The sequence below is a fragment of the Oryzias latipes genome, chromosome 23 (genome assembly GCF_053564925.1).
Source record: "Oryzias latipes strain Hd-rR chromosome 23, Olatipes_Hd-rR_3.1".
Lineage (NCBI taxonomy): Eukaryota > Metazoa > Chordata > Actinopteri > Beloniformes > Adrianichthyidae > Oryzias > Oryzias latipes.
Window position 1 is genome coordinate 25161518 of NC_136259.1, and position 23905 is coordinate 25185422.

General features: G+C 43.2%; 1 protein-coding gene across 3 annotated transcripts; it reads left to right on the plus strand.

Moving 5' to 3' along the window:
• Positions 1-28: 28 nt before the first annotated feature.
• LOC110014434 (acyl-coenzyme A thioesterase 1) lies at positions 29-23828 on the plus strand. 3 transcript variants are annotated; one of them, XM_023952157.2, is made up of 19 exons: positions 161-223; positions 298-359; positions 455-640; positions 873-964; positions 1039-1184; positions 1266-1329; positions 11944-12342; positions 13435-13578; positions 13736-13794; positions 16612-16817; positions 18137-18236; positions 19454-19638; positions 20861-21024; positions 21109-21228; positions 22876-22958; positions 23029-23119; positions 23189-23269; positions 23378-23519; positions 23604-23828. In XM_023952157.2, exons 10-19 carry the CDS (start codon positions 16625-16627, stop codon positions 23726-23728), a joined length of 1284 nt encoding a protein of 427 aa, XP_023807925.1. In that variant the 5' UTR covers positions 161-223; positions 298-359; positions 455-640; positions 873-964; positions 1039-1184; positions 1266-1329; positions 11944-12342; positions 13435-13578; positions 13736-13794; positions 16612-16624; the 3' UTR covers positions 23729-23828. The 3 variants fall into 3 exon arrangements, with proteins under 3 accessions (XP_078798259.1, XP_023807925.1, XP_078798260.1); XM_078942134.1 differs by lacking the exons at positions 161-223; positions 298-359; positions 455-640; ... (1 more) ...; positions 1039-1184; positions 1266-1329 and having other exon boundaries at positions 11772-12342; positions 13435-13571; XM_078942133.1 differs by lacking the exons at positions 11944-12342; positions 13435-13578; positions 13736-13794; ... (8 more) ...; positions 23378-23519; positions 23604-23828 and having other exon boundaries at positions 29-223; positions 1266-9202.
• Positions 23829-23905: the final 77 nt, after the last annotated feature.

Below are 23905 nucleotides of genomic sequence, written 5' to 3' on the forward strand. Positions count from 1 at the left end.
ATATATATATATATATATATATATATATATATATATATATATATATATATATAGTCCAGTCCAAAACATTTATGTGTTTACTCTGTTGTTCTAAATTATATTTTAATTTGCACCATCTAGTGGTGAGAGCATGTGGAACAAAGTTCAATTAAAGTTCCACACGGACTCATTTAACTACGCACACAGCTATCAGCGTATTGCTGCAGCCACGTGAAGATCTCCGGTAAGATCGGTAGAAATCACATCGATGTATAACAGAATTATCAATGTAATAATTTGTTTATTGTGTTTATTTAGAAAATTAAAGGAAAGCTGAAGCCAAATGAGTAATTAGCCCCTCGTGGATGTCAGCCCACGAGGTTTGTGTGCTTTTATTTGTATAATTTAAGATTCATATTTTGTAAGCTGTAGAATTGTATTTGATGCATATTTGTGTTTTTTATTTTGCTGCCAGTTCTCACGGGTTGTGAAGACCAATAAACCCTGTTTTAAACACCTCGTGCTCATGCTAATTCCTCGAGGGTGCTACAGTGAGAACTCTTCTGCTCCGCATGGGTCATGGGTAGACGAGACGGTGCCAGCGCCGAGAGGGACAACAGCGCCACCCTGCGACGGCCAAATGCACAACACCGAACTTCAGGTTCCCAAAGATGAATGTTGCATCAAGGACTCCGATTAATATTAGTTAATATGAAAGTATAACCGTCGAGAAGAGACTGCAATAAGAAACAGGATATTTTTCGTTTCTGTTTAATCGAAGGGACTGAGATAATATAATTTTTTTTTCCTGTTCAAGTTTAAGTGATTTGTTCAATAGTGAAATTTATCTATGCCAAGTAACCTGTATATTGTTCATATTGTCATGGCTACAGAACGACAGAGACCCAGATGCTGGAACCCGGAATGAGACAGAGCTCAGGTAACTTGGCAAGAGGAAAGGGGATTTAATGAGGTAGCTGGTCAGGTAAGGCACAGTTTCTGGAGGTCCGGAGATAGAGAGACTACGGCCCGTGGCGTCACTGGTTGATGTCCTCACAGAGTCCGGGGTTGGCAGCGTGGATCCGTCTCTTGAGGGTGTTTACTCGGCAGAGGCTCGTGGTGAGGTCAGGGGAAGCAGACCAGAGGCGGTTCCAGAGTGCAACAGGTTCAGGCGACCACTCGTGACTGGGGTTTCCTGCAGACAGGTAAAGCAACGTTCATTAACAGCTGGCTAGAAACTAGGAAGCAAACGTGAACTACAGGTGAAGGCCAATATGCACCATCAGGGGCAACGGACTGGCGAAGACAGATGATCCTGGAACTCCTTAAGTAGGCGGATGAGGTGATGAGGTAAGTGGTCGCAGCTGGGATGAATCAGGAGCCAAGCGGAGAGGAGAGGGGGAGGAGTCCGACAGAGGCACCATATCACATATTTAGTGATTCAGAGTTAACAGGAATTAGATGTAATATTTGCCTATTCAAGACAAGTTATTGTTGCTTACTGAACACAGTGGTTTAAGTTCAATATTTTATGTTGCATTAAAAAATTAAGACATTTTGCAGTACTGTTAAGTTAAAGGTGCAGTGATTTAAACCAACTTTTTTCTATTTTCCCTACAAAGTACAAAAAACTAAATCAGTATTTTAATCTTTAAAGTCAAACGCAAGCTTAAAAATGTCAAGATTGGATGTTTCATCTGAAGTTGGCGAAGATGATGTGACATTCAGGTTAAATGAGCAACCATCAGAAGCTGAGTGCGTTGGAGATGATATCCCCACTACCTCACAAGATGCACGAAAGAGCCAAAGAGTCCGTACGCTAACGGAAAAGGGGCAAGAGCTGCATGATGAGCAGGTAAAGAAGGCCGCACATCGTTTCAGCACGTGCTACGAGAAGTGGAAGGTTGTCATTAAAGAGAATAAGAAAGCTATAGATGGACAACGCTCAATGGATCTCCTGGATGAACACATCACAAAAGTAAACAGTGCTGCTACCAATGTTTGTTCTGCATATGATGATTTAAGACGCATTGACTCTCCTGACAATGACACAAGACGCAGGATGGATACCTGTGATGCAGTAACAAGGAGCATCATGGAAGCAGCTGAAAGATCCCAAACATTAAGAAACAGAGGTCAAAAGGATGAAGAAGTTTGGAAGGACGTAGAGTTAGTGTTCAAGTCTGCTGCTTCTGCAAGGTTAAGTGTTAAATCTCATCACAGTCCAAAGTGTTCAAGCAGACACTCCAGCAAGAGACAAGAGGCAGCAGCTGAAGTTGCCGCAAATGAAGCTGCCTTAGAAGTTCAACTGGAACAAGAAAATCGAATAAGGGAAATTGAAAAGCAAGAAGCAGAAATTGCACAGAAACAACGAGAGCTGGAAGCAAAGCGCAGAGAAGTGGATCGACTGGAAACAATCAAAAGGCTTCAAGCTGCTAAAGCAAGACAAAGAGTATATGAGCAGAGTGAAAGTTCAGATGAAGACACATATGATGTGCTCCACCAGCAAACCTCTGGTAAGGAAAAAACGGTTAAGTCAGAAACCAGTAGCTTACCCCTCAGACCTCCTTTCCCACCTCAAAATGTGATCTCCACTCCAGAAGTAAACACAACAGAGCTGGTAAGAGCCTTCGCAGAATCTCTCAACGCAAATCGTCTCCCGGTCCCAGAGCCAACTATATTCAATGGTGACCCACTCAGATACAATGACTGGAAGATTTCATTTCTGACTCTTGTTGACAGGAAAGCTTTACCAGCCGAAGAGAAGACATACTATTTGCGGAAGTATGTAAGTGGACCTGCAAGGAAAGCCATAGAAAGTTACTTTTTGCTGGGTACAGAATCTGCCTACAATGCAGCATGGACAGTTCTTGAAGACAGGTATGGCAATCCATTCCTCATTGCTAAGGCATTTAGAGACAAACTTGACGCATGGCCAAAGATCAGTTCCAAGGGCAGTGTGGAACTTCAAGAATATGCTGACTTTCTTCGCAGTTGTAATGCAGCCATGCCACACATCAAAGGTCTCGAAGTACTAAATGACTGCAATGAAAACCAAAAAATGCTTGCAAAACTTCCTGACTGGCTCACATCAAGGTGGAACAGAAAGGTTACAGAAGTCCAAGAACAGAGCCACATATTTCCAAGTTTCAGCGATTTTGTTGCGTTCATGTCATGTGAAGCCAAAATTGCATGTAATCCCATAACTTCTCTCTATGCTCTGAAACCAAGAGAAAATGAGAAAACAAAGTTACAAACAACCAGGACTCATGGCGCAAAGGTCATGGCACTGAACTCCAATGAAAGGGCTGTCAGTTTAAGCTGTGTCTATTGTGAGAAAGCAGGTCACAGTCTGCAGAAATGTTTCAAATTCATGAATGAGAACATTGGAGAAAGACTGAAGTTTGCACAAGAGAAGAAGTTATGCTTTGGCTGTTTGAAGTTGGGCCATCGCTCCAAGGATTGTCACAACAGAGAAACCTGTGACACGTGTAAGAAAAAACATCCAACATGTCTTCACGACACACGGACTAAAGAAGAGCGAACTCAGACAAAGAACAATGAAGCAAGGAGCACTGATAAAACAAAACAAAGGAAAAAAGATTCAACACTACAAGATACCAATTTCACACAAACAAGTGAAGCAACTTCTAACAGAGTAATGCAGAATGTCAAGGATACTCACACATCCTCTATTGTTCCTGTGTGGGTTTCAGCTGAAAGTGAGCCAGAGCGTGAAGTTCTAGTGTATGCACTTCTTGATACACAGAGCGACACGACCTTCATTTTACAGGAAACTGCCAGAGCCTTGCACACTGTAAATGAGGTAGTTCAGCTAAGGCTTACTACAATATCATCAAGAAATACTGTTGTTACCTGTCACAAGCTCTCTGGTTTTTTACTCAAATCAGATCATCCCTCTGCCAGTAACGTATGCCAGAGACTTCATTCCAGCGAATCGGAATCACATTCCAACACCAGCAACTGCCAAGGCATGGCCCCATCTCGAACACATTGTAGATGAAATCGCTCCACTCCAAAGTTGTGATGTTGGTCTTCTGATTGGTTATAACTGCCCACAAGCACTCATACCCCGTCAAGTGGTTTCTGGCAAGGAAAATCAGCCCTTTGGACAAAAAACTGATCTGGGCTGAAGTATCGTGGGCTTTGGCAATCCATGTCTTGATTATGGTGATGCCTTTGGAGTAAGCCACAAAGTCATTGTGAAGCAAGTGGTTCCAGGTGTTCAACCATCTTCAAGGTTCACCAATGAAGTGCATTACGTGTGCAGAACTCAAATAAAGGAAATGGTCTCACCTGCTAATGTAATCAAGCTGCTGGAGTCTGACTTTGCAGAAAGAGCTGCAGAAGATGTTAAGATCTCCCAAGAAGATCTCAGGTTTCTGACAAAGATGAAGGAAGGCATCAGGCTCAAGGAGGATGGACATTTTGAGATGCCACTTCCGTTTAAGAGTGACAAACCTAACTTACCTGACAACAAATCATGTGCCATACATAGGCTCAGATGTTTGGAAAGAAAGTTGAGAAGAAACAAGCAATACTACATGGATTACAAGAAGTTCATGGAAGAAATCATCGCTCACGGCGACGCTGAAAAGGTTCCTGAGCAAGACATCAACAATACCCCAGCATGGTACATTCCCCACCATGGGGTGTACCACCCTCAGAAACCAGGAAAGATTCGCATTGTCTTTGATGGCTCTGCTAAGTTTCAAGGAACATCCATTAACGACCATCTTTTGACTGGCCCAGAGCTTACAAACACCCTGCTCGGAGTCTTGTGTCGTTTCCGTAGAAGCCCAGTGGCTATAATGTGCGATATTGAACGCATGTTTCACCAGTTTCACGTGTGTGCTGCTGACCAAGACTACCTACGGTTCTTATGGTGGGAGAATGGCGACCTCGACACCCCATTTACCATCTACAGAATGAAAGTTCATCTGTTTGGTGCGGCATCTTCTCCAGGCTGCGCCAATTATGGCCTCAAACATCTGGCAGCTGAAGGAGAAGGACGTTTCAGTAAGGAAACAGTGAAGTTTATAAAAACAAACCTTTATGTCGACGATGGCTTAGCAAGTGTTGATACGGAAAGCCAAGCAGTCCAGTTAGTCAAAGAGGCATGTGAACTCTGCAGCACAGGCAAACTTCGATTACACAAGTTCATATCCAACAGCACAAAGGTCTTGGCTTCACTTCCAAAGGAAGAATGTTTAGTATCTGCCAAAAATAAGGACATGGCATTGAGTGAAATCCACATAGAGAGAGCACTAGGCGTGCAATGGTTTGTGGAATCAGACCAGTTCCAGTTCAGAGTGACTGTTAAGAAAAATCCACTCACTCGAAGAGGAGTTTTATCCACAGTTGCCTCTGTGTTCGATCCACTTGGATTTGTGTCACCCTTCATCCTGCTAGGAAAGCAGATCCTGCAGCAGATGTGTCGAGATAAACTCAGCTGGGATGACACCTTACCTGAAAATCTTCGACCTCAGTGGGAATCTTGGCTGCTTGATCTAAGGAATTTGGCAAAGGTAAAGATTCAAAGATGCTACACTCCAAATAACTTCAAGGCAGAGCATTATGAACTGCACCACTTCTATGACGCCAGTACTTCTGGATACGGCATGTGTACCTACCTCAGAGCAGTAAGCACATCTGGTGAAGTCCACTGTTCCTTGGTGATGGGAAGATCAAGAGTTCCACCATCGAAAGTTACGACCATTCCCCGACTTGAGTTGTCAGCTGCTGTAGTTGCTGTTCGCACTGGTGATATGCTGAAAAAGGAACTGGAAGTTGAAATTTTGCAAGAAACCTACTGGACCGATTCAAAGGTTGTTCTAGGATACATCGCGAACGAAGCCAGGAGGTTCCATGTTTTTGTTGCAAACAGAGTTGAATGTATTAAACAAAGCACAGAGCCTGCACAGTGGAGGTACGTGGCGTCCGAAGAGAACCCAGCAGACCATGCCTCTAGAGGTCTTACAGCTGAACAACTTATAGCCTCAAACTGGTTTCAAGGTCCAGATTTTCTCTGGCAGAAGGTCATGTCCAGTGGTGAGATCAAGGTGGGAGAGATATCAAGCAGTGATCCGGAAGTCAAGAAGGTTCAGGTGCTCAAGACACAAGCCAAAGAACAAAGATCTCTTCTGGATCACATACACAAGTTCTCAGACTGGTCAAGAATGATCAAAGCCATTGCTAGACTCAAGCGCCTCGCAAAGGAAGTGAAGGAACGCAAGAGAAGATCTTGTGAAGTCAGTAATGTGGAAGAAAGAAGGGAAGCAGAGCTGACAGTTATCAGAATGGTTCAAGATGCTGCCTTCTCGCATGAAATAAAGTAGGGTTGTGCCGATGGACGATATCATCGTCCATCGTGATGGGTGACTGACATCCCGATGGAGAGACCACCATCGTGATGCCACGCCCCCGCCACGTTGCGCGTCGACACCATAAGCCGCGGTTACATGTACAAAATATCCTGATGGGATCAATGGTCGGATTAGAATCCAACCATGTACATGGGCCCAGAAAAATGTTTTCAGAATATAAAAACGTTCACTAAGGTCACAATTTCGGTCGGAATAAATCATTCGCACACGCGCAGTATTCGCACATGCGCAGTTTGAAAACCGGAAGAGGATACAACTTCCGCCGAGCGGCTTTTTTTCCAAACTTTATTGAAGGTAACAATTCAATACAAAACGATAACAGCGCCGAGCGGCTATATACATTGACATGTCAGCTCGGTAAAATACGAGACGATCTTCTAAACGTGCTTTTAATAATGTTACGGTTATTATGAAACACCTGTTCGCTCATCATTTGAATTTTAATCCGTGTGGTCAGTGCTTTTTCTGAACGTAGCCAGGATTAGCAGTATGCTAACACACGGGCTAACAACATTAGCTTTGGAGCTGCGGGACGGATCGCAGTCTTAAATCTCCCACACATACCGCTCATGTACCCCCCCCCCTTCCCATCAAACATAAAGCTGTAAATCCGCCCTCCGCCGGTCCACTTCGCTAGTTAAGTGCGGGAGCGGACTACTTCTTTTCTATTTTGCTTGTTACTTTTTCTGTTAAAGTCACTTCCCTCAGTTTATACTGGATCATCGCGGATTAACCATTAGTTGGGAAATAAAATGAAAAAAGCAAAATAACGAATAGCAGTTATATAAGAACGAAAAATGTAAAAATACCCCCCCCCCCGACGATGTCATCGTCCATCCCGATGGTTGACAGCAAACATCGTCAACGGCCAAATTAGGGGACATCGCCCAACCCTAAAATAAAGTCCCTTCAAAATCCCACATCAATCCAAACCAAAGGCATTGTCAATAAGTTACATAAATTGAGTGCATTTCTGGATGACCAAGGCTCACTTCGAGTTGGAGGACGTCTCAAGCATGCTGCTTTACATTCTAATATCAAGCATCCAGTTATCTTACCAAGAGACAGCCATGTGTCAATGTTACTCATCAAGCATTACCATGAGAAAACATACCATCAAGGACGAGGGATCACTATGAACAAGCTCCGCGCAAGTGGATATTGGATCCTTGGGTGCAGCAAGGTTGTATCCTCTTATATCCACAGATGTGTTAAATGCAGAAAGTTCAGGAGATGCACAGAACAGCAGAAAATGGCAGACCTCCCGGAAGATCGGATGGAGACTACTCCACCATTTACCTACTGTGGGATGGACTGCTTTGGTCCTTTTTATGTCAAGGAAGGCAGGAAGGAGCTAAAGCGCTACGGCTTGTTAATCACCTGCATGTGCTCAAGAGCAGTGCACATAGAAATGCTTGATGATTTAACCACCGATGCCTTCATCAATGCACTGCGTGTGTTCATCGCCATAAGAGGCTCAGTTCGTCAGATAAGATGCGATCAGGGAACAAACTTTGTCGGTGCAAGAAATGAGTTTGCAGAGGCATTCAAGGAAATGGACCAAATCAAGCTGGAAAATCTGGAATGCGAGTTTCTCATGAACACCCCAGCTTCAAGTCATATGGGTGGTGTCTGGGAACGACAAATCCGCACCATAAGAAGTGTTCTGTCATCCATCCTTGAACAATCAGCTAAACAACTTGACAGCTCCTCCCTAAGAACTTTCCTTTATGAAGTCATGGCAGTGATAAATAGTCGACCTCTTACCACAGATCAACTATGTGACCCATCAAGCCCAGAACCTCTGACGCCAAACCACATATTGACCATGAAGTCCACAATCATCTCTCCACCACCAGGCAAGTTTGTCAAGGAAGATCTTTATCTTCAGAAGAGGTGGCGTCGTGTTCAACTCCTTGCCAATACCTTTTGGACAAGATGGAAAAAGGAGTACTTGCTGAATCTTCAAAGTAGACAAAAATGGACTAAACAATACCGAAATGCCCAAATCAATGATATTGTACTTTTGAAAGATGAAATAACACCACGAAACCAGTGGAAGTTGGCAAAAATCGTTGATGTGTACCTTAGTAAGGAAGAAAGAGTGAGAAAGGTCAAGCTACTGATGAGTGATCGCTCTCTAGATGAAACAGGAAAGCGTATCTCCAAACCTGTTTACCTGGAAAGGCCCATTCAGAAGACAGTTGTCCTGTTGGAAGCAAATTAAGGAGACTGAACTCTTAATACTCTAAATAAAAGAGTAACAAGTCATATTCCATAATTAGTTCACAATTCATTGAATATTAAGAATAACTAGTTCATAAGTTTAAAAGCAATATTTAGTTCTATAAATCACAAGTGATTGGTGGGAGTGTAACAGTCCAAAACATTTATGTGTTTACTCTGTTGTTCTAAATTATATTTTAATTTTCACCATCTAGTGGTGAGAGCATGTGGAACAAAGTTCAATTAAAGTTCCACACGGACTCATTTAACTACGGGCACAGCTATCAGCGCATTGCTGCAGCCACGTGAAGATCTCCGGTAAGATCGGTAGAAATCACATCGATGTATAACAGAATTATCAATGTAATAATTTGTTTATTGTGTTTATTTAGAAAGTTAAAGGAAAGTTGAAGCCAAATGAGCAATTAGCCCCTCGTGGATGTCAGCCCACGAGGTTTGTGTGCTTTTATTTGTATAATTTAAGATTCATATTTTGTAAGCTGTAGAATTGTATTTGATGCATATTTGTGTATTTATTTTGCCCGCCAGTTCTCACGGGTTGTGAAGACCAATAAACCCTGTTTTAAACACCTCGTGCTATTCAATATGTCAGTCAATTTCAATAGGTCTGTAAATTTTAGCCAAAATCAAAAAACCTGCGTCGTTTTCTAGGACATAGTATCTGCAGAGCGGTAGAATTTTATGTCGTGGGCGTGACAGTTGGCACGGAGCAATCTCGCTCCCCCTTCCCCTCCCTGCTGCTGGGAGCTCAGAACAGAGAGCTTGTGGCCTTCTGAGTGTATTCTCTACATCACAAATAAGCTCCTTATAAAATGCCATTTGTTTAAATAAAAACTCAGACATGCTGGTTAATTCTAAATTGTCTTTGTACATGTCTTCCATCGGAAACAATGGCACAATAATATGTTCAAAACACCTCTTTTGGGGGGAGTGGGTCATTTAAAATTATAATTTAAAGAGATGAGACCACAAGTCTATGCTGGTTAATGCAGCTGATGTTCCAACCAATGGTCACGATAGTCTTTGGTTTCTCGCCTGCAGAAGCGACGCCTGTATGTATTTACTGATGGTTTTGTGTAGTTTTGGGATGTTATGTCATTTGTCAGTGATTAAAAACGTATAAAAAAAATGTAAACTTAGTGTTTTGTGTTTTTACTCCATAATAGCAATGCTGTACATTTTAAAGCAATTTATTTTTAGGACAAAGTTTAGCTCGCTGTCCAGTAGAAAGAGTGTTGTTCCCTATTGAAGCTGAAGTCATGACTCATCAATATGGTGCAGCCAGCCTTATTTTGTCATGTCATGCTAAGGTCACAGAAATGTCTTAATTAGTCTGTTTTCAGACTGCCTTCAAGCGGACTTTTCTATTTTGAACCAAAGCCTGTAAACAAAACCATGCTACTAAAGATCTCTTCTGTCATTGGTCAGGAATGGCAAGGGTGGGCAAAGGGAAAATAGAAGACCTACGCTTTGCAGTCCTTGTCGGTTCACGGAATCAAGCTTTACATTTCACTAGGGCTGAGTATCACCAATAATTTCCACAAACGATTCATTTGATTCACCAGAGCCTGGTGGAATTTGATCCACTTGATTTCAATTTGATTCCATTTTTAATTTACACAGTTTGAACAGAAATACATTATGTTTTTAAGGTATTCATATTAATCTGATACAGTAAACGCAAAGTAAAATGTATCAGTGATATAATAAACCAAGTAGATCAACACCATACAGTGTAACATAGATTTTCAAATGGAGAAGCTCCAACAAAAATGTACAGATCATTAACATTGTACAGACTATAAACTGACTTATACAAGGTAAATACGCAGGAGTTTCAGTTTGGCCACCAGGTGGTGCTGGCGCTATAGCACAACACTTTATTCCAGAAGATTGGAGCAAAAAACTCTAGACCTTGCTTTAGACCAATGAGTTATATCACTAGAGGAGACATCACGTGGTTCCTCATGGGAGGAGAGCACCGCCATCTTGGTGAGGTCAAGTTACTGCTGCAGTGAATGCATTTGAACACATTTTTTGCAAAATGCCAGTTCATTGTTTGGGTTTCATCTGCCAAAATCAGATAAATGAGTCCAGTAAGGAGGTAGGTGTATCATTTCACATGTAAGTATTTTAATTTCTTTTCTTTTAAGGCTGCAGGGGCTTCATTAATAGAACACGTGTTGACATGCATGATGCTGCAGGGCTATTATCAACATGCTGCATGATGTACATTTATTTTGCTGTCAATATAAATGTACATTTTATTTTGCTAAACCTGTATATAGCATACTAGGCTATTATAGTAATATAGATTTATACATTTCTGACTCAGTAACTGAACTTTTCTTGCAGGTATCCAATGGATTCAGACTTAGGGAAAAAGTGGGCCTTGGCTATCAAAAGAGTTAACCCAGATGGATCACTGTGGTTACCAACTAGCAACACAGTCTGGCTGTTCAAAACATTTGTGGAAACATTCTTTTGAATATTATTATTATTAATATTAATAATAATAATATCATTTTTATTATTATTTATTTACTTATTATTTATTTATTGTTATTTATTGTTTGTATTGACTTACTATTGGTTTATTATTATTATTATTATTGACTTATTGTTGGGTTTTTCTAAATAATTTAAATTACATGTCAAAGAGGTCGAAAACTTCTTAATGTTTAGAAAATAATTTTAAAAATTCTTTCTAATAATTTTTTTATTTGTAAGAAGTCCTGCAACAATGCATTTTCATTCAAGTTTGAGCTTTTAAGGCTGACTGTTTCTCTTCTTTAACAACAAATGATGTATATATATATATATATTATATACATAAAATATAATATATTTATATATATGTATAAATATATTTAAATCTAAAAATATATACAGTTTATAAAAGCTACTTAGACACCACTAAAATCAATAGAAATCAATGTCATGTGGGCGTCGTCGACCTCACCAAGATGGCGTCGCGCTCCGCCACCGTCGGCCAGGCTTCTAAAGCGGGCGTGTCTCCTCTAGTGATATAACTCATTGCTTTAGACCACAAATGTTTTTTTTAAAGATGATTCCTTTACAGAGTTTGGAAAATTCTTGCCTGTGAGCTTATAAAGCTGTTAATTTAGTCGGTGATGCATGTATAGGTGGAACAAGCGTTAGCATTAGCCATCCTGTGGGAAATTCCTTACATGTTAGCATTAAGCTAGCGGACTTTGGCTTCACTGCTATTTGTCACCAGAAAAGGAATGACATAAAGATCTCTACTTTTACGGATCATCCATCCATCCATCTTCCTTTGCTTATCCAGGACCGGGTCGCAGGGGCAGCAGTCTAAGCAAAAATACCCAGACTTCCCTCGCTCCGCCCACTTCCTCCAGCTCCTCTGGGGGGAAACTGAGGCGTTCCCAGGCCAGCCGAGAGACATAGTCTCTCCAGGGTGTCCTGGGTCTTCCCCGGGGCCTCCACCCAGTGGAACACCTTCCCAGGGAGGCGTCCCGGAGGCATCCGGACTAGATGCCAGAGCCACCTCAACTGGCTCCTCTGGATGTGGAGGAGAAGCGGTTCTAATATGAGCTCTCCGCGGGTGACTGAGCATCTCACCCTATCTCTAAGGGAGCGCCCAGCCACCCTACGGAGGAAGCTCATTTCAACCGCCTGTATCCAGGACCTCGTTCTATGGCTCATGACCCAGAGCTCATGACCATAGGTGAGTATTGGAACGAAGATCAACAGGTACATTGAGAGCTTTGCTTTTTGTTTTAGCTCTCTCTTCACCACAGCGGACCGATACAGCGACCGCATAACTAACTACGGACGCCGCTCCGATCCACCTGTCAATCTCATGCTCCGGTCTTCCCTCACTCGTGAACAAGACTCCAAGATATTTAAATTCCTTCACCTGGAGCAGGGAAACTCCACCCTCACAGATATGACACAGATATTTGGCTTGGATCGTTTCAGATCTGTTCATCTATTATTAACCCAGACCTATATTTCACCAAATTTGAACGTCTGTAGGATGGCTCAGTTGGTTAAGGGCAGGACTGGTACATTGGACTGGATTTGGGTCTCCCTGAGCTGGTCCCAAGCCTGAATAAATACAGAGGGTCCATCTGCCCTAAAATCTTTGCCAAACCAAATATGCGAATCAGACCGATGATATCTATGGCGGATCGGTCGAGGCCCTGGTTAACGACTGCAGTCGATTTCTTCGAAATTGGACCACTGTTGGTCGAAGAAGGAGAGGAGGAAGGTGTGTTTGTAGAAAGAGAGAGACGAGGAAAGTTATGAGTGTTGGACTGAGTGTAGGGACTTTGACTGTTGGAATTATGTCAGGACAAGGTAGAGAGAGAGTTGACATGATGCAGAGGAGGAAGGTAGACATCACCAGGACATCCATGCACATTCACACACCAGTGGAGCCAAACTGGAGGCAGAGAGGGTGAAGTGTCTTGCCCAAGGACACAATGACAGTTGACTGGGGGGAGCAGGGATCGAACTGCTGACTCTTTAATTATTGGACGATCTCTTCAACCACTGCCGCAAAAAGAATCTTAACAAACAAAAACATATCTAATATATGTAAAAACAAAAAAAAAATCAACTGAATGACATTTATGTCTGTAACAACAATATAATAATTATGAAAAAATATGATTTAATATAATACAAAATGTATATCTTGCAAATAAAAAAAGAATCACGAAAATCAAAACAATAAAACACCTTGAAATACATCAGATTTGTTGATTAAATGCAATATAATTTTTTTTATTGTTCTTCCCTTCAATAATGACAGATTTAAAAAGGAATTGTGGGTAATATTCTCTTAATCCCGCCTCGATGAGAAACAACAATTCCGGTTTCCACCTGCGGGGGGCGGTAATGGACTGAATCCGTTAGAGGGAGACGAAGAAGAAGAAGAAGCAGCTTTGAGTTAGTCGTAAGTTTAAATACTTTACAAACAAGAATATTTAGATAAACTTTTAGTAGTTTAAATCAAGTCTTCTGGAAAACTCTGACTTTTTTAAAGCGGAAGTGTTTGTTTAGGTCCTTTTTTCCTCGTAGTTTTTCAGTTTTATGGATTTTTTTCCCCTTAGGAGCTGGAAGTTCAAAGATCAGCTGAGCTGCAGCTTCATTCTGTGAGACCTTCTGACCGGTGAGTCCAGTTCACACTGTTCGGTTCCCCGTGACATGATGGCAGAGCGTCTGTCCTGACACCGGAACTGCGAGTTTAATTCACAGAAAACAGTTTAGGATTATGATCCTGAAGCTCGAAATGTGAGGATTATTAATGGAGATTTAGAATCTGTAGAAACCTGTGCATTAAGTGATCCTACCCGTCAGAGAAGGGATTCAAACGTTTATTTTTATTTTCCATGTAAAGAAGAGATTCCGGAGCTCTGTCTGCGGGCACGTGCGTGTAGAGATGTAATGACAGCTGCACGTGACCCGAAAATAATCACAGAATCCATCAGAAACAGAGAAAAATGTGTCTTTTGCTGCCCAAAGACCTGCTAGAGCAGGGGTGGCGAACAAGTTTGACACCAAGAGCCGAATTTTTTCACTGTGAGAGTCAAAGAGCCACACCACACACTGACCTGCCAAGACACACACACACACACACACGCACGCACCCCCCCCCCACACACACACACGCGCAATTAAAGCTGTATTATTGTCCATAACACACTCCTCTCCCTACAACAGAACAGCAGTATTGTAATTGTGATTATTTCAAGGAAAGTGTCCACCCTCAATACACACATCAATGCAGCTTAGCCAGAGTTAACACAGAGACTACCCTAGAGGTCAGATACCCCCTCCACACACACAGGCTCCTCTCTCTCTCATTCCATACACACACACTCTCTCTCTCTTCATCTCACTCTTTTCTCTGCCTCTCTCTGACACACAACTACTCAGTGACGGGCAGTAAGGTTGATGCTGGTGAGAATGTGACTCCTCTGAAGTCAGATTTATGATGATAAAACTGAATATTTCACCATTTATCCAACAGCATTTAACTGGTAATTCTTTGTGTCTCAACATTCCTCTTTCAATGATACACCAACAAATACACAAACATCTGGACAGAGCATCCTTCTGGTGTCTGAGTCATTCATATTCACAATAAACACATTAAATACATTTCAGTTGTGTGCAACTTAAATTAATTTTGACCTTCATTGGAATATCTTGCTTTTATGTTTTTTTTTAATTGTATGACTGACATTTGCATCAAAAGCATATAATTTCTTAAGTATTGATACATTGCAATGAATCAGTTTATACTAAGGAGTAATAGTCCAACAAGTGCTGAGTTATAATTTAATTGACTCCGTCATTAACGTCCTCTCCTTCATGCTCACATTAGGAACCCGCTAACTTCGATACACACTCATTCAGCCAAACGGCATGCAACTCAATTCTGCTAACAGCTACCTGGCTCATGGTTTTACACTGAAAATGCCCCCTTTCCCATGAGTCTTGGGGGCAGAAGGCGGGGCTAAGCCCCGGGCCAGTTGCGGCCTCTCTGATCAGCTCCTTTACGTGAGTGTCGGTCAGAACGGACCGATGTCTGTTCTCCAAATTACAACAGGGCCTTTTTTCAAAGAGATTTCTGCTCATTTATCTCCGGTTCTCTCGCTGCCTCTTCAGTGACCAGCAGGGATCTCAGGGAGTCTGTCTCTGCATTAAAGGATCCATGAGAAAAGTGATCTGCGGTCGTTTCAGTCCAGTTGCGCAAGCAGCGTCACGTTCTGCGCTTCATTCATTCTGATTGCAGCTTTCTGCTGTTTGAGCTCCACAAAGAAGGAAAGTGGGATGATTGCCGTTTGAATGTGCACTTTGAAAAGCTTCAACTTGTTAATAAAAGAGACAATTTGTGTCAGATCAGGAAGTTTTTCATTTTCTCCGGGATCCGTTTTGTTCTTTTCTGCCATGACCAATGTTACTGCTTCCAAAAGCTCATAATAATAAACATAGTGACGCCATTCTGTTCAGTAAAAAGTAAGAATCTTCCCGTTCTTCCAGAAACATCCTGTGTTTATCTGTATATTTAACCATTTTGACCATGAGGGTAACGATCTGCACGCACATAAATCTATATCTATGTGTTCCGGCAGTGGGCGTAACCCGCGCAAATGATTGACGGTCACGTATGTGTCGGGAGCAGAATCAAACACACACACACGCCGCCAAATTACTTTTATTATTAATTATTTATTTTAATACCCTCTGATGGTTTGAGTGTGGTTTAAGAGGGAAAAAATTATGAAATGAGGCACAGGATATGGAAAATATGACGAGACGCAAAGAGCCGCACGCTCATTGTCCAAGAGCCGCGTGTTCGCCACCCCTGTGCTAGAGCAACGTTCCCATACAAATAAATTGATATGAAATTATTTTGTTAAATTGTGAATTGAATTTGTAGTCATCCAGGTTTTTGGGCAGTTTTTGACAAATGTTTGTATTTTTTGTAAAATTCAATAAAAAACAACATCTAACTGACCTTATGAGGTCACCAGGGTTAAGTATAAAAATCAGTCTTTTATTTTCATAATCCAACAAAAATGATTTGTGTTGATTTTTTTAATCCATTTCTAATAATGAATGTTTATTTATTTGAAGTCTGATCTGTTCATTACTGTGCGAATGATTGACATAAAGCAGCTTCAAACTTTCTCCTAAAAACCTCCACTCTGCAGCTCTGTGGTCCACGTGATGTTAATCGGTTTTGGGTTTTTGTTTGTGTTTTTCAAGGTTTGGTCTTTAAAGTAAAGTGTTCTTCTTTTCTGGGAGTTTTTAGAAAACATTATTCTGGCCGACTTACTGGAACGCATCATGAACTTTTCATGAATGAAATGTTCTAAAGTTTGCTCTCACAGAGAATCCAGGTCTGAATCGGTCTCTGACCCGGGTTGAACAGATCTCCTGGATTCATGGCGTCCTGTGGGTTCTTATGTTCTTACAGACCCGCGTCCGTCATGTCTCAGGCCGTCCCGCCTCTTCTCTCGGTTCGCCCGTCCCGGGCTCTGGTGGATGAGAAGTTCAGCGTTCTGGTGGAGAACCTGCCTCCAGGATGTCCGGTCACCATCCGCTCCCTCTATCAGAGCGAGGATAAGGACTTCTGGGAGGCCTATGGGCACTACGTCAGCAACCACAAGGGGACGGTTTCTGGTCAGTTCTCCTTTGATCCAGATTAAAATCTGAGTGTCCAGGTTGTCCAAATCCATGGGGAGGTCCATGACGACCAGGATTTAGCTCTCTTGTTTACCTTGAGTATAGAAACACGGTAGGATTTTTGTATGGAGGTATTATTTCAGCGCTTTCCCTGTGACTTCTGTTCGTCTCAGGCCGCTGCTCGCCAAAGGGGGGCGGGAGCAGCCGGCCCTGATACACTCTTTCTGTGCCATTGATGGAAAGACCTGTTCAAACCTGCATCAAAATTGCAGGACCAGTCAAGGACTCAGCCAGCAGAACAAACAACCTGCTGGCGCCCAGAAGAATTTAATCTACTGGGACTCTCTGCAGAAGCTGAGATGCCGTCCTTGGCTCTACCAAAACATATTCACTTCTTCAGATTGTAAAACTTGCAGCTGTGTGAACGGCTGACGCTGCTGCTTATCCCTCCTTGACCTCTGCACTCTTACTACCCCCCCCCCCCCCCCCCCCCCCCCCCCCCCCGTGCACTGTCTGGTAGGCAAACTACGGCCCCGGGGGCCCTTAAAACCATTTAATCAGGCCCGCCAAACTGTAATAAATTATATTGATGATCGTTATTAATATTTTCTTTTCCCTGTAATTCTGGAATCTACCCATAAATGGCTCAAAATAAACTGAGCTGTGTTTAGATATGATTTGTCGTCTTTCTGACATTCATGCGTGTTTTCCAGGTTAGGAAAGTCATTTTTGATGACTTTTAGAGGTTTTGGTGAAAAAAGGGCCAAACAAAATGTTCTGAGCGGGCTGCCTCCATGATGTCACAGGGTCACAGGGCCCCGCCCACTCGCTGACTTAGCTATAGACAAAATTAACCACAAACAGTGGCGGGATTGTTTTATGTCACAGTTTTCACAGCCCTCAGCTCTTATTTTGAAGTACGATTATCAACCACTTCATCTTTTTACGACCTTTTCCCTCCATTTGAGGCAGTTAAAGATCAGCTCTGCTGTTTGCGTCTTTGAAGACAAATGTATGTTTCCCTGACTTTTCTCATGGAACGTGTTGTTTACATTTGTGGTCCCTTCAGACTTTGCACCAGAGGGCTGATTGTAAAGTCCATACGGCAACGGCTCACATGTTGGAGCTTCAGGCTTTAGTGTTGGAAATATTTATGAACTTTTTGGCACCAAAACCCCAGAAAAATAGAGAATCTTAAGAAAATCTTAAAAAAGTTCTTTGTTGGTGTTTTTGTGTTCATGTCAGACTTTTGTTAACTGTCAAGTTTTTTTGTGCTTTCAAAGCATGAAAATGCTGAGACTTCTTCTAATTTTCAGTTTCAGAGGACATCAGCCTTGGAGGCACGTACACAGGAAAAGAGGCCATGGGTTTGTTGTGGAGCATGCGACCAATCCCCGGCAGCCGCAAAGGTCTCAGGTAAACATGGGGGGGGGGGCTGCAGCAGGACCCCTTAATTCACTGAAAGTAGTATTTGTTATGCGAGGGGTTGGACTTAGAACTCAGCTCCTTCAATCATCACTTGAAGAAAATGATGTCAGAACATCACATTCTACGTGACCAAGAAAAAGAGAAGGTTTAGAAGAATCCGGAATATCCATCTTTAATAAAAATGATTTAGAATCATTTTTTTTCTTCCACTCTGAAGTTAAAATAATTGTGCAAATCTACAGCTTTTATTTTGATAAGGTGAACAACTTTTACAGATGTAACTACTGAACTCTTTGTTCTAAAATAGAAATGAGATGTTCTTCAAAAGTTCTTTCCAGGTTTCCTGCAGAAGTTTCCCCAAATGTTTGGCTCTTGTAGTTTTCTTTGCTTTCACTCTTCCGTCAGTTCATCCCCACCTGGAGATGGCGCTCACTCCTCCATGATTTTCCAGTTCTCCCTTGCTTGTCATCAGGTGGTTCTAGCAGAACTTGGATTTTTGTTCTGGTTCTTTACCTTGCTGGAGGAGGCTGCTGCAGAAAGCCGTGGTTACTGCTGGTTTAGGGAGACTCTCACTCTGTAAAAGAACCTGGATCCAACAGAACCACACCATCACACTTCCTCCTCTGTGTTTATCAGTTGATGTCACACTGTGGAGCCATCATTTCCCCTCAGTGCAACAATTCTGTTTGATGAACCAAAGACTTAAATACTGGTTCCATGATGGCTTCTTCCAGTCTTCAGTGGGCCAGTATTTCCTGCATTTCCAAGCGTTTTTGGGTTATTCTGACGCCCTGACAAAGCTCATCCTGTCAGCTTACAGCTCTTCACAGATCAAACTGATACTGACTCACAGTGACCTCAGAAAGTGACCTATCTCAGAGTCGTCTCCTCTGGTTCAGGTGTGGTTTGGGCGCTGCCAGGCCTCTCTGGAATGTTGCCCTCTTTCAGTGGAGTTTATTCAACTGGCTTCCAGGAAGTCAGAATCTGTTTAAAATCTCATTTTTCCTGCATTTCATGATCAATAGAAACAAAAAAAAATAAAGAAGCTCTTAAGGACTTGAGGGTTTTGCTGCTTATGTGGAACCTCTTTGATCAAACTCTAAAAACATCAAGTGCATTTTCTTAAGTGAATGTACCAAGAGGCTCGGTGCAGCAGTCTGCTGCTGGTGTGGGATTTCATTTTCTAAACTCCCTGAACTGTTTAGGCTGAGGAAGAAGGACACCTGTGCCCCGATGCTGGTGACCATCTCAGTCTACAGTGGACATGGGGACGTCAGGGATCAGGCCCCGCTGGCGTCAGCGCTCGTGGAGAGGTGGCACGTGGCTCCAGGCGTCCAGAGGATCGAAATCACGGAGAAGGGAGTTCGAGGAACCCTGTTTCTACCTCCAGGTAAACCTGCGACACCTGAGAACAAGACTGAGAGCAGATCTAAGAACAGATCAGATGGAAAACCGTAAATGACGTAGACTTGTACAGTGCTTTACTACCTTTTTAGAAGGCCTGAAGTGTTTTAGAGTCCCATTGTACCATAAACACACTGATGACTCCATTGCTGAACACTGGTGCCAACCTACAACCATCAGGAGCAATGTGGGCTTCAGTGTCTTCAGCACTAAGTGGGCAAGACGGGGACCGAACCTGTGATCTTCCAATCTGAGGTCGACCGCTCTCCCGCCATTCCATGGTTGCCTATGTAAGAACATAGTCAAGAACATGCCTAGTAGTAGTTCATACAACAGATCCAAGAACAGGTCGTCAAATTCTGCTGAGAAACGCCTGTCCTAAAATGTGATTGACGCCCCGGACGCGTGGGAGGAGCTACCGCCACATGTTTTCGCTCCATGGAGCAGATTCTGTGTATCTCATTTACAATGCAGGAAAGACATGGATGATGTTGAGAGATCAGGTTTATTTATTTTGCAGAATTCTACAAAAACATGGGTAACACGTCTCCATGTCTGGGTTCATGAGATCAGACTGTCGCGGTACGGTGAGCTTCACCGTCTACTGCAGGATCCGTCTCTCACTGACCTAGTTTGATGGCCATGGTCCCTCAATAATCAGAGAGGGCTAAAATAAAAACAAGAATCAAACTGGAAGATCTTTTTATTATAGTCTAGAGAAAAATAAGAAAAATATCACAAGGTTTGGAAGGCCCGAGCAGGCGGCCTCCCGACGCCGCAGCAGGCAGCCAGATGCCCGGGGGCGGGCATAGCGAGCATTCTGGCGTGGTGAGCTCCGCCGCCAGGGCCTGGCATAGCGAGTCCAATCATTCCAGCCCCACGGGCCCTGCGACAGGCTGACGATCTCTCCAGGGTGTGTCCTGCCTTTGCCCAGCATTAGCCGGGACAGTCTCCAGCAACCCAGCAGCCCCTTGACGAAACATTGAAACCCGACGCCCCTGACGCGCGAATGGCATCTGATGTGAACACAGCATAAGAACATGTCTAAGAACAGGTCAAGGAACAGATCAAAGAATGTCTTAGGAGAAAGAAGAACATCACTTAAAGCCCTGAAATGGTTGATAATGCTCAGAGAATGAGGAGGAGGAAGCTGCAGGTCATTCGTCAGTAGGTGCTGCTGGAGATGCTCACCTTTGCCGTCCTCTCAGGTCCGGGACCGTTCCCTGCCATGCTGGACCTGTGGGGGGGCGGAGGGGGGCTGCAGGAGTACCGCGCCGCCCTGCTGGCGTGTCGAGGTTTCGCTTCTTTGGCTCTGGAGTATTTAAAGTCCAATGATACAAAGCCCAAAGGTCTGGACATGAAGTACTTTGAGGTTAGTGGGTTTGACCTTCAGCTGCAGGTCTTAGACCTGATGGTTCTACCAGGCAGAAGAACTGCTACTGTCTGTTTTGTACAGACGGCCTTTGAAATCATCAGGAGCCATCCTCAGGTCATCCCAGACAGAGTCGGAATCATCGGCCTCTGTTTCGGCACGCTCATGACCTTAAGCCTGGCAGCAGAATGCCCAACGATCAAGGTAAGACCTTGAAGTTCTCGCATGGTGCCGGCGGCTGTAACGTAATAAACACTGAAGCTCAGCGGTCGGATAACAAGGTTATAAAAACATTTCTCCGGCTGTAAATCTTAAGGCGTCCTTCTGGCTTGTTTAGTGTCTGCAGTGCCCCCACTTGGAGGACATTAGGTATTAAATTGTGAACGGATAAATGGATTTACATTTTAAAATTTTTCTTTTATCCATTCAGAATCCGTATTTTAGAGAAAGAGGCTGGAATGATAAGTTAGGGATATTGTTAATTACTTGAATACTATTTACTATTTGGTGTGAATTTTACTGAAATGTATAAAGGTACCATCATCTGCTTCAGGGTGTTCAGGTCAGGGGTCATTGATGGCCATACCATATGAGGCCACTCCCACTTCCTGAAGTCCAGCTGTGACACCATGTGGAGGAAAATGATCATCCAGGAACAGGAAGTTGGGGGTGTGATGGTGGAATTGGGGGATGATGAAAGCACCGCGCTCTGCAACACGCGTTCGGGCAACACGCGTCGTGTGGCCTTTGAAAGTTAAACCAGGTCAAACTTTGACCAATCAGGCACCTGGGTTTGGGTAGTGATGTATGGATGACGTCCCCTTTAATTCACAGAAGTACCAACTGTTTGAACATCAGTCATGGTGGAGAAATGAATAATCGCAGTTTGTGTCCGGCTGGATTCCCATGACATGTCTTTCATATATCAGAATGAAGGTGTTAAGAAAATGCCTGGTGCAAGATTTGCACCACTACAACATTTCACACCAAGCCTCTTCAAACTTCAGGTGACGGACATGCGCTAGAAAACTGTAGAAGATGAAGAAGAAGAAGCCCTTCCCTGCTAGTCTAGTGTGAACACCATGGGCTAAACACGTGTTGAAGAATGTGCTTTTAGTGATTTCTCCAGTCACATGTAGCATGAGGTAAGACCGTGCAGGGACTGGACCGTCGACAAGAATCAGATGGCTTTTGCTCTGACTGGTGATGCTTGTCCAGACTGCTGCTCCTCCTCCACCAAAGACCCCTGGAGACCAGGTTGAGCTCGCCTTCTCCAGCAACCCTGACGACCATCATTTTTGTGCAAGTTGACCCGACACTCATCAGTGCACTGGACGGTAGACCGTTGTCCAGGTCACGTGGTCTTCACTGCAAACGTTCATGTGTCCTGGCGTCAGTAATCACCTGCACCGGTCGTTTTTGGTGAAAGGTTTGTCTGGAAACCCTGGTACCCCTCAGATCTGACTCCTTAGGTTCTGAACACTGAACACTTGATGACCAAGTTCAACGTCTGACTATCTGCTACCAACCTGAAGGCGCCATGGCCAGGTGGACCTGCCTGTCCGTTTAGTGGCGTCGTGTGTTCATGGCTGTTTGATTGATGAACTTGGAAAGATTTACTGGTAAAATCAGCTTTTTAGACCCACAGAATGTTAGCAAACACTGTTAACGACATCTACTGTGTTTGTCCCTAACTTACTGTGAGTAGTAATGTATAATTATCTGTTAGAAGTTCAAAAAATTAACAAACTTTTGTAAATAAAGCTTTGGAATATCACAACAGATGAGGGGCGGAGCTTTTCAGTGTCTTCTGCTCCTGACGCTGTCAATAAATGTCTGTTTTCCTTTCAGCCTCGCTGCATTGTTTGCATCAGCAACATTCACAGTAAATCCAACGAAAACACCATTCAAGAGTTCCCTCAAGAAATACCCGAGTATGTGACGTATGATCGGCCGAGGCTTGCTTTTCTGTGGGGCGATGCTAACTCGCACATCTGACGGCAGGAAGTATAACAAAATCCACATGATGGAGGACGTCGTAGTCTGGAGAGACATGGGACTGGCTGTTCTGGAAGTTGGGCATCCTAAAGTCAAAGTAAGTGAAGCTGATGAGACAAAAACGTGTGTTTGTTTATCAGATCAGCTTTAAAATGTGTGTTTTCAGGTGGGGAACATTGACTGTCCAATGTTGTTGATCAACGGCACAGACGATCAGAACTGGCCGACGGTGGAGGTTGCCTCTGACGTGAGTTCTAGCTGCTGGATCCCATCGTGTTTAGCGTCTGTTGCTCAGTGGCGAGGGTTCTTTTGCTAACATTTAAAAAAAATAAAAAATACCTCTTACATTACCAAGATAATCAAGACGATGCGTGAAGCCGGGAAGGAATCTCTGGTGACCCGGCTGGATTACCCGGATGCAGGACACCTGATCGAGCCGCCGTTCTCGCCTCACTTCAGAGCCGCCAACTTCATGCTTCATGGCACCAAGAAAAAAGGTGAGCTGTTCCCAGAAATCACCAGACAGAATGCGGTCCAGGAGGAGCACCACAGCAGTTGAGTGTTCTTGTTTCACGTTGCAGTGATGATGCTGTGGGGAGGAAAAACCAAACCTCACGCTGATGCTCAGGAGGACTCCTGGAAGAAGATCCTCAGTTTTCTGCAGCTCCATCTTTACGGCGCTCCCAGCCTCAAAGCAAATTTATAAATGAAGAAGAAGAAACATGTTTACACTGACAGTTTGGATGTTTCCATGTTTGTTTTGTATGGGTCTTATCTGAGATATAAACATAAACCGAAGTTCAAGCAATCTCAGGGACCACGTTTATTACTTTTTAAATGCCCTAGAATGTTAGAATCTCAGGCTGAAGCATCCAATGAACTG

Coding starts and splice junctions, on each gene's coding strand:
- LOC110014434 (XM_078942133.1), top strand. CDS start 4,287: ATGGTCTCACCTGCTAATGTAATCAAGCTGCTGGAGTCTGACTTTGCA.